The 10,780-nt window shown below is 36.5% G+C and overlaps 1 protein-coding gene across 3 annotated transcripts; it reads left to right on the top strand.

The window, feature by feature from the left end:
- LOC145777216 (uncharacterized) lies at window positions 1-10,443 on the top strand. Of its 3 annotated transcripts, none has more exons than XM_082588541.1 (17): window positions 1-216; window positions 890-987; window positions 1,179-1,294; window positions 2,080-2,220; window positions 2,505-2,631; window positions 2,966-3,129; window positions 4,435-4,572; window positions 4,884-5,316; window positions 5,422-5,495; window positions 5,707-5,782; window positions 5,856-5,908; window positions 6,377-6,583; window positions 7,035-7,193; window positions 7,886-8,012; window positions 8,409-8,584; window positions 9,142-9,250; window positions 9,760-10,443. In XM_082588541.1, the coding sequence occupies exons 1-17, from the start codon at window positions 98-100 to the stop codon at window positions 9,840-9,842; spliced, it is 2,400 nt and encodes a 799-aa protein (XP_082444667.1). In that variant the 5' UTR covers window positions 1-97; the 3' UTR covers window positions 9,843-10,443. The 3 variants fall into 3 exon arrangements, with proteins under 3 accessions (XP_082444667.1, XP_082444666.1, XP_082444668.1); XM_082588540.1 differs by having other exon boundaries at window positions 9,736-10,443; XM_082588542.1 differs by lacking the exon at window positions 7,035-7,193 and having other exon boundaries at window positions 9,736-10,443.
- The last annotated feature ends 337 nt before the right edge of the window (window positions 10,444-10,780 follow it).

The following is a 10,780-nucleotide window of genomic DNA, read 5'->3' as shown; positions in this document are numbered from 1 at the left end:
TTGTAAAAATGTCGCTTAGTTTAAGTGAGCCTGTCAAACTTAAGTCTTTACTTCTCTTGTGCCATGGTTGTGCCGAGGTTTGATACACCCAACTGTGATGGCATCTTATCATTCAAATACCCGAGAATATTTTTCGGAAAATGATGATTTAAGCTCAATATATTCTGAGGATTTCGAGCATGCCTCTCATTCACCCACTCCTGAAAGCAAACGAAAGTAAGTTTATTTTATTTATTTCTCATGAAAATACTGTAGATTGGCTATACTATACACTGTATAAAAGAAAACATTATTAAAGAGTTTTATAAGTTTTAGTGTATTCTTGAAAGTACTAAAGCAGCTTTCACTTTTTAAACTCGAGAGCTTTGAGTTTGCAAGTGATATTTATACATTTTATTCCATACAGTAGCCTACTGTTGAAATTTGGTACTACATTGTTGACTTATTAAAACATCTTGTTTAATATTAGCATATATAATTCATGCATAAGTTTCAATAAATACCTACAACTAATGAACATGACACACCATTTTCAATTCTTCTTTGTCAGTGTTTTGTTATGCTAGCCTTATATTTTTCATCTCAGTGGTAACTTATTCTGTTGTTTTGACTGGATGCTTTTGCAAGAGATGATTGGTACAATAAAATGCTCTGCTTTTAACTGTGCACATTTTAACTTTTTTACACGTAAATTTTACCCTAGCGTTAATCACTTTTAATTTTTTTTTCAAAACGATTTTATGCAACAAACTGTTTCTCACCAAAACAAAAACTAAAATGGTTAAAATTGTTTTTTAATTATTACCATTCAGGAAAATATATATACTTTTTAAATAATTTAACCAACAAGTTTAACATGTTTTTCTCAATGTTTTGTTATATTTTTCAGAAATAATCCTGGAAACAAGCGAAACGGCGATGGCTTTTCATTCAAAAGCGAAAAATCACCCAGTACATGTGCCACTTCTGAGTCCAGCGCTAAACATTGTGAGAGCATACTGTTTCAGTCATCATCATCATAACCCATCGTCGGTTTGTTCCCCACTAGTGGGGGTGGCTGATTTCAGTGGCCGATTCTCAGTGCATAAGCATTTTATATGTACAACTTTGTTAGTGCATGATGCATTGGAAGTGTTGTGTATGCAAATCCAACTGCTTATACATATTTTTGCTTGCAGCAACTAAAAGTGACCACCCTAAAAAGCCCAGCAATACAACAGTCACTGTGGCAAAAAAAGGTTGGAAATCAACAACCTACTCTAAAAGACCCAAACGAAAACCTTCGGTGCCTAAGGTTTGCCATGTTAAGTTTGCTTGATTAATCACATAACGTCTTTATTGCATTACATCAAGAAAATTAACTTTCTCTCTTGAACCTAAAATGACACGACTTATGGCGTTCATTATCAGCCAGTCATTCTCTCTTTCAAATCCCTTCTATCTTGTCCCATCGCTATCCTGAGGATATTTTCCTCTCGTGGGTCCATTTTGTTATTTTGATATTACTTACCGTAGTACAATATAAATTATAATGTGTTGTTGGTACTACAAAGGAACTGTCTACCAAAGCTGTATTGTATTAATTTGTTGTGGAACTTTATACCTTAAAACGATGAAAGCCTTAATTCTGGCAGTTTTGCTTAGCTATGAATTTATAGAGGTTTTAAAAATAAGCCACTCATGCGCATCTGGTTACTGTAGTTGACAAACGATACTGTCAGCAAATATAATGTCCAGCAAGCTTCTGTATTTGTTTAAATATGTTTACTGGGTGCGGTGGCCGGTGGAATAGCGCAGCGGATAAGGTGCTCGCTTTCCAATCATGCAATCCTGGTTCGACTCCCGGTTTAAGCTGGTTGTTGAAAAACACCGCTCACCTCTACCCAAGGTGTAATAAATTGGCTGGGTGTAGTTGCTGAAGGAAAGGTGGCCGAGAGAAAGGAACTGGCCACCCTACTCTCGTTAGTGCCGAAGGCTTAGTATAATGAGAACCTTATCTTTTCATCCCCCGATGCTTGGATCAAGTATGGGACTCACCTTAAATATATTTGAATTGAAATATTTGAACCATGATTCCAGATAGATCATGTGCGTGCGAGGATGTTGTCTGCGCAAAGAAATCGTATAAATACTTTGAATGACGAACTGAGTGACACACAAACCAAACTGGAGCAGCTTGTCAAAGAAAACAAACTGTTAAAGAATTTACAACATAGACAGGTGAAATAACACATTGTTTTTTATGCTCATTTAATAATATTGATAATATTTTATTTCACACCACATGGGTGCAAAATAGCGTCAACAAAAAGTCTCCATAATTGGCGATTTTCAGCCAACTGTTGCAGTTTTTTCGGGCTGTGCTTTGTAAGAGACCGAACCCTTTGCATAAATGTTTTTTCTGGTCTTGGCCTTGATTTATGAATACAGCTTAATAGTAACGCGTTTGGTTTGTGGTGGTAGTGGAGTGGTTTTATTACAGAACTACATCTTGCTTTTAATAGGACAAAGCTCTTCGTAAATTTGAAGACTCTGAGGGAGAGCTTCCAAAGTTAATTAACAGACACATGGAAGAAGAGCGAGTACTGAAAACAAGGCTTCGGAAGACTCAGGATTCTGAAAGACGCTTAGGTGATCTTTGGTGTATCTCATATGATAAATGGCTCAATTTCTGTGTTACTTTTCCCAACTGTGTTTTTTATCATGCGGCCTGCAAATGCAATGACCTACCCCGACAATGCTTCACTCAATAATTACTAGCCTACTGTATTATTAATTGATCCGCCAGGCAAAGCTGTAGACAAGTGTAACCCACCTATCGAGTAGTACAGACACTTGTTACGTAGCTTCAAAGTTAATCTTAAGTGATGGTATAAAGTTGACTTCAGTGTGCTGGGTGAAAAACAGACCAATAACGTACGAGACTTTACCGTAAATTATGTATATTGTTGTTTTTTTTACACAGAAGCAAAACTACGCGACACAAATGAGGAATTTCAGAAAATGGAAAGCACTTTACAGCGTTTGAAGAAAGTTGTTTATGATAAAAACTTGGGTGAAAGGTCGGATTTGACCAAACACCTCAACATCGCACAAGGCCAATTGGTTGTATGGGAAAGAAAAAATATAGTAAGAAAGTAAAAAAAAAAAAAATAGTTATTACTAATAAATGATGTTGAGTTGTTCTCGCATAAGCTTAGAGGTGTGAGTCGTTTTTTTGTGTTTGTTTTTCTTTTTGTGCACCAACAGTCTGTTTAAATTTTAAATGTTGGAACAAAATTTGTACTTTTGCTTTTCTGAAATATTTGTTCTGAAATAATCAAGACATCGATAAGTTACCAAAATAAAATTTGTCACTAAACTTTTCATTAAAGTCTTGTTATGACTTCACCAATGATCCAAAAGGATGCGAAGTGTGATAAAATAATCCAAAAAATATATAGAATATCACATCAAATTCAACACTTTCTTTTGCAGTTCTTTGTTATGATATGATAAATGAAAACAATTGTCACTTGAAAAAATGTGTGAAACCATAAGAAATAGTATAATAAAAAACAAGAAAACGATTAAACAAAACGACGACTAAAAGAACGGTTTTCAACCACCCCAACATCGGCTACATTAAACACTTACGTTACGTATGTCTTGTCATTAGGTTGTCATTGCCGGCTTGTGATTAAGTTGTTTCAGATAGATTTATGTTTCAAAAACAACAAAAATGTGTTTATAATAAGTAACTTGTGTTCTTCTGGTGACTATGTACTAGGTTACCTCCTGATGTTAAAGATGATAACTAGCTTTTTGTATTTCCGACGTTTCGTCAGTCAGCACGACTGACTTTATCAAGGTGGCTAAAACAGGTTAACACAACCTGTTCAGCAACGATGGCACAACACAAAAACATACTGATAAAATGAATAAAGTAAAGCAGCAAGAATCAGAGTTAAAGCACGCAACAAGATGGTTGCAACAAGATGATTGTTTTTAATGTGTTTATGTTTATTTTTCTTCGTCATTTTTGTGAAATTGTCATGGTGTATGAAAGTGGTTTTCAATTTAAACAACAACTCACACACAACGCAATAACTACACGCTTAGACTGAAAATGTCTTCAGTTAAAAACTTCCTACCACTTAATTGATGTGATTGATCAGCTAGTATGCAAATAGGGTGGTATCCCAGACAGCAAAATCCGTCATTTTTACATTAATTCAACGACTGCAAACGTTGAACTAATGTAAAAATTACGGATTTTGCTGTCTGGTATGTTCAACGCAAGCTTGCCGACAAAATACCAGATGAAACGTTTTCAAGAGCTGGCAATGGCGGATTGGAGCGGGCATTCTAAAATCTTTACATCCTTTTATAAAAAGTTTCTTTGCATCTAACGACGTTGTAAAGTTAAAACCGTTGATTGTTCATCTAACTCAGGAATTAGAAAAAAAGGTGGAGCTGACGACTCAAAGCTATGCTCGACAAATCAATGGTGAAAGGGCAAAGCACAGAGAAACCAAGCAGAAATTGGAAACTTTGCAAGATGAATACCGAGTCGTCCAAGCTAAGTTAAAAGTAATCCTCGTCTTTTAGTGCTTATGATTATGTTGTAACATTTATACAGTAGAACTAAAGTTTTTTCAAAAATTCTATTGTTTAGTAGATTGACTTCATGTTAATGCCGTTGTCTTGCCTACATCCTTTTTTGAGAATGTTAAGTTCGTTTTGGAATTTGGTGATTCAAAGCATAATCATGAAAAAATCAAATGTTTCGAGTTTTGGGTGTAAACGTTTCTAATTTGATCATTTTTGAAGGGAAGTCTTTGCTGCTGCTTCTTGTTTACGGTTCTGGCCTTTCATGCTCGCTTTGTATTTTTCACCTTCAGGAAAAGGAGAGAGCATTAGAAGTGAGCAACATCTACGCCTTGCGCACCAAACCAAGCCCTGATAAGTCGTCCGTCGGAAAAAGCCCTCGGCAGCCCGTTGCAATACCCTCTCCGATCAAGGCTGCGCCCTCTCAGCTTTCCATAACCTCCTCAACATATTTGGTTTCATCATCAAGCAGCCACGAACTTTCTAGACCCAAGCTGCCACCAACTCTTGAATCGCCTTCACCAAAGGCCATTCATGCTCCACTTAGGGTTCCAAAACACAAGAAAACCGTAAAGTCCCCAGCTCATGTTGCGCAGTATGACGCAAGAGAAGATTCTTCGTTGTTGGACTTTAGCAGATCAAGCACCACTGAAAGTCTATCCAAGGAAGTGGACACTCATCAGTTTGATCTTGTGAAGAAAGGGAAAGAACTTAAAGAAAGATCAGGTCTGTCAAACATCTAATCGTCATGCCCCCTGCTTTAGAAGACATTACTTTGTAAAACATTTGCATTGTTTCAATTGCTCAAGTATGACCATTGTATTGTTACAGAAAGGAAAACCAATCGTTCAGTTTTCTTAACCGCTAACTTCGACTCTCCTAACTCAACGTTTATATCTGATGGGGTAGGTTCATGATTACTCACTTAATGATGACTACATGATATTGATCGTAATTGCATGTGACGGCATGCTTGGATGATGTCAAATTTTTAACATATAGAATATTTGCCCGCTTTAACAAATCAACTTTTGGTCTCTTGGTTTCATCTAAACGAATTGTCTTGGAATTTTATTGTTATGTAGTTTCTACATCACTTTACGTTATTTCTTCCAGGCACCATCCACTGCACATGGTAACTCTCCTCCTCCTTTGGACACTATGAATCGTTATTCTCCTAAACCACAGACAGGTATCTTATTTTCTTCACATGATCTTTAACTTTCCATGGCTTTAGTTTGCCTCATGCTTGTACAATGTTGCAGACACTGTCGAGAAGAAAAGGCGCGAAGAAGACCAAGAGCAAGAACGAATAAAGGTACGTTTATTTGCTGTAACACAATGTAATTTTTGTGTCGATGTGAAAATTCAATATTTAAATCTCTATCCAAACATAATTTTTTTCACGAGATAACTTTATCTTTTTCGATTTAAAACGTTGCTTTATGGAAACCAGATTTACTGAACATCGTCATGCAACTAATAAGCGAGAGTGCAGTTCAAGTGTTCTTGTTTCAATTTACCAATAGAACCAAGTTATAAATCTGTCAAGAATAACTTTGTATTCATATTCACAATTTGTAAAGCATAGGCTACTTTTGAGTTTTCAGTATTTTGGCGCTCTCTGATGTTTCTTGTCAGGAAATCATATTTTGATTCATTTGTACGAGAGATCAGTTTGTTACACCAAAAACTAACAATTTTTCCACTGCTACACACAAACAACAAGACGTTATCTTCGGATTTCTGGAATAACGACATTAAGGAAATGTACTCTGCGTTTCAGCTTGAAAAGGAGCATCGTGCGAAAGCTGAGCTCCTGTCCAAGCTGAAGGATGTGGAAGAGGAAAATGGCTTCAAGTCTACCGGCGTTGTTAAGAAATCAAGCAACGACGAATTAAAAAAAATTCTCACCAAAGAAACTTCCGCAAAACCGAAGATTCGCGAAAAGAAAGACACAAAGCAAGAACGTGTCTACGAAAGCAATCCCCGGGTACCTGAATGTTACTGATAAAGTTTTCTTTGCGAAGTAGAGATATTATATTTTAGTACCGGTAAATCTTGTAAGGTTAGTCTTACAGTGTAGTGGCGGAAGAGAAGTTCAAGCTTGTCTGTAGATGTCAGAATAATACGATTTAGATTTCATAGTGCAGAAAGTCGAAGTTTGATGGAAAAGATTTCCAGGTTGAAAATATTATTGAATAAGCTTGTTGAGGCGAATGACATCTTTATTCTGTTGATGAAAGGTGATGTTAGAAAACATCATTCATAATCTGTACCGTGAAATGGCAAATGATATCATTTGACTCTTTTTTGTGAGTACGTGTTGCAGCAAAATATGATGTGAGAGGTTGTTGAGATGTGCAGTTCGATCAGACTTAAGAGCTGGAGTTGCAAAGTGATCTAATGCGAGGAAACCATTTCATTTGTTTTTTAACTCGTAGGAACTTTTTGAAAGAAAGCTTTCCTTTGAGAGAAAATTGATAGAAAAACTAACTGAGGACTCACCAGCTGGTCAGAGCATCACAGCGGACAGTTTGTTTTCCCAAGACCAAGTAGCCACCAGGAAAACCGGTAGCAAGTCGTATAGATTCCCACCAGAGGTATATAGCAACTAAGATTATCTCTTGAAGGGCGTCGCCTGATATCGAGCGTTTTTTGTGATAAATGTTTTAGCTTTGCTTATTTACTTCAAAACTTTGTATATTGTGGCTTGACAATTTTGCTAGTGATTTTCTTTGAAGATGTGTATGCTGTATATTGTAGGAAACGTTTGTTTTACAGTTAATACAGACTCGATTGTAGTGTCTTATGTGTTTATTTGATATTGCGTATGATTAACAGCATTGGAAGGAATTTTTTGATGCAGTTAATTTTGTTTTATTCTTAAAGAATGGTAAGAAAACAATACGTTTTTTTGTCAAAGCAGCCCACAGATTAAAAGAAAAGTTTCAACTTACAACATCTACGATATGGATGTTGAAGTGATAGATTGAACGCTACATCCGATATAAGAATTTAACTATCAAATATTAAACCAAACTTTTTCGAGTTTTTGCGGTCAAGAAAACAATTGCATTCCTCATATAAAATGTTTGTGTTACATTGTCCTATGGTTAATTGTATTGTGCTTAATTTTGTTCTCTACGTTTTTGTACGGTTCTGGCATACTGAGGGTTCCTTTTGAACTTAAATAACTTTACAGTATTCTACCCATAAAAAAGTTTGCAAGACACTGATCTATGTCAATGCTATACATACTACATGCATATCATCATCATTCTTTATCTTAAAGGTTGAGAACCTTCACAAAGGTATCCCTTCTACAAGTGACCTCAGTAAGGGTACATTGGAGCGGTCAGAGCAGGGGTTGACGTTTGGTGGTTACGCTCCTACTGTGACGTCAATGCCCAAACGAAAATGTGAGTGAACGTTTCCGATTTCTGTGGAAAGTCGCATTTCCGAATGAACGCCGTAAACTCGTAAAGTGTTTACTTCGGTGTGGTTAAAAATTCATCAAAATCGCTAGCTAAGCACGTTCTTGAAACATCGTGCTCGCCACAGTTTGCAAAAGTGACAGTACACCAACATACTTGAGTATAAAACGTGTGCATATGAGTATTCTTCATAAGAATTCTTTCATTAGTTTCTCACAGGTGAAAATGATATTTTTACACACAGAAAGATGTTGTTAATAAAGCAATGTAAATTTATTCAGTTTTGATACAAAACATTAAAAGTGCACTCAAAAAAGTGTGCAGTATAGGCCTGCGACATGTTTGATTGCATTATTGTAAAACAAGTAGCAATTTCTGCAGCTCGAGGACATCCACCGAAGAACCCGCATTCTTCTCCGGACTCCGAGTCGGATGAACCTCTCCTGGATGTTGCGAGTGGAAAAGCAAAGAAGCCCGATCTCCTCCAGCAATTATTTGGAGAGCAAGCAGCCAGGCAGCAGTCTTCTAATGTCGATGGACTGATCATAAAAGAAAACGTAAGAACCGAATGATCGCAATTTCAAAATACTCCGTTTTGTGATAAAATTTAAGATACTCTTATATTATGCTACGTAAGTTATGCTACGTATATTATGCTACGTAAGTAATTAAAGTTTTTAAATACAATTTCATTTAAGCCATGGTTAGCCAATAGAATACTAGTTAGAACAAAGACCAATGCATACTTTTGCCATTTTTGATGATTTTTTTCTGCCTTGAAAAACTGCAATTTCCGTTACATTTTTAAGGGCGAAAACAGTGGCGAGTCCGGGGGATTGGGTCGATGGCCCCCTTAAAACACAAAAAAGTAACTTGATTCATGGTGTATTTGCAAGGCTGGATTACTGTAGACCTACACATTATCGTATTTTGTTTAAATTACACCACGCCTCCCGGGCTATTTACTAGATCCGCTCCTGGCGCACTGTTTACTGTATTGACAGTCTCCATTAAAACTTTAATTATCTGATACTGTTCTAATGTATCTGGCTATTGACTAAATGTTTTTCATGGGCCTTAGTTAATCCTTTATAAATAATGTCGATTCGTCTAGTCATTCGCATCGTCTCGAGAAAATTCTATGATCAAAACTACTCCCCGATCCAAACCGGTTCATACCGCTTACCCATGGGAACGCAATGTGATGCCAGCTTCACAACAAGGTTTGTTGGTTGTCTGACACGTTTAAAATAATGCTTCCAACTATGATTCATCTTCAATAATTTACTGATAGATCTACTGAATTGCCGATGTTATGTTTGCTACTGAACTTAAATTGAACTTTCGGCGTTACTGAACTCACTTTGTTTTTTATCTAAGTTTTTTGCTATAGGCATTTGTATTTTGTATTGTAGTTCGGTTTAAGTTTTTTTTCTAATGTGTAAATTCAGTTTCATGCTAGCGCAGTGAGTGTTTATCAATTTCCCTACTGCTCTAGCTAAGTCAACTGACATTTTGTTTAAAAATGCTAAGTTATTCAAACTTTGGTAATTTCGTTTATTTGCAAAATTGCTGTCTGATCATATTGAAGGTTTTAATTGAAAAAAATTACTAATTTTTAGACAATCACTTTGTTCTACTAAGACCATATTGTTGACTTTGAGTTAGTCAGAAGTACTGTGCAGTTTTTGTTTTTTCCTGTTTATAGATTTAGTAAGACCATATTCTTCAGGAAACGGCGATGGTTATCGGTCAAAGCCAAAAAATGGAGAATCGATGTTGACTGACGATGAGATCGAAGAAGTTGTTCTGTGACATTGTGGTTAAAGCTTGTGGTATCGCTTTGTAACGAATACCCAACAAATATATTTCGCCTCGTAGCATACGTTCTATTAAACTGTGAATTATTATTAGCGAAAGACTGTGCTCTGTACCTCTCTATTACCAGGTGTTGTTGTTGTTTGCTCTGTGTTTTGCCTATGAATTGAAATTCTGCTTCCTTTGTTCAACTTGTACAAAATGCTGTTTTTTAGCTGAAAGTTAGACGAGACTCGTGCAAACATAACTTTGTTTCTGAACCTTAGTCATTTGTAGCGTATTTTGTCTAGGTGACCTATAAATTTGTGATGACCACTTGCTTTCGTTTTGCTCTGACATCACTTGTCAGAGTTTTTTTTTTTGTGGCTTGCGTCTCTTGACTGCTTGATTTTTTATTGCGGTACAATAATTAGGGATTTTGCAATTCTTTTTCTTGTTTTCATTGTTTTAACGGTACGAACGTTCACCCAGTTGGTCCGAAAGTGTATTTTTATAGCGGTACGTTGTGTCGACTGAGACTTTACGTGTGTATGACAATTTATATTCCTCTGTTCCCGTTATTTATTTTTGTTAGCAAATTATATTGCACGCGCAATAACACGTTTCGTGGTTTATCGAAAGAGCAGGATGCCGTCGGCTTTAACTTAGGTTAAGTAGTCTATGTCCGATATTGTTTAAAATGTAGCCAGAAGCAGGCAGAACGGCTATCTGTCGTCATCTTTTCTGTCACAGTTAATATTATTATTATTGCAACTGTCTCCACCGCCAGTGTAGCCAAATCGTTTGGCATCCGCTGGCTTCGATCAGTCTTTCAACAAGGTTGATAGGATCTCCATTCTGTTTTGTCCTTTGCGATGTTTTGCAATCGATGGAGATGTGGTATGCTGAGCAGGGATCCCAGGCCAGCTTTTCTGATGTCAGATCTCAGCAGTTGT

This window comes from Aplidium turbinatum, chromosome 9 (assembly GCF_918807975.1).
Source record: "Aplidium turbinatum chromosome 9, kaAplTurb1.1, whole genome shotgun sequence".
NCBI lineage: Eukaryota > Metazoa > Chordata > Ascidiacea > Aplousobranchia > Polyclinidae > Aplidium > Aplidium turbinatum.
This window is presented reverse-complemented; position numbering and strand designations above follow the sequence as displayed.

What these genes read in the sequence shown, in the direction of transcription:
- LOC145777216 (XM_082588540.1), top strand. Translation starts at nt 98, where the DNA reads ATGGCATCTTATCATTCAAATACCCGAGAATATTTTTCGGAAAATGAT. An exon ending in CAACGTTTATATCTGATGGG is followed by an intron (nt 5,496 to 5,706) that starts GTAGGTTCATGA and finishes TATTTCTTCCAG; the next exon opens with GCACCATCCACTGCACATGG. An exon ending in GATGCCAGCTTCACAACAAG is followed by an intron (nt 9,251 to 9,735) that starts GTTTGTTGGTTG and finishes TCCTGTTTATAG; the next exon opens with ATTTAGTAAGACCATATTCT.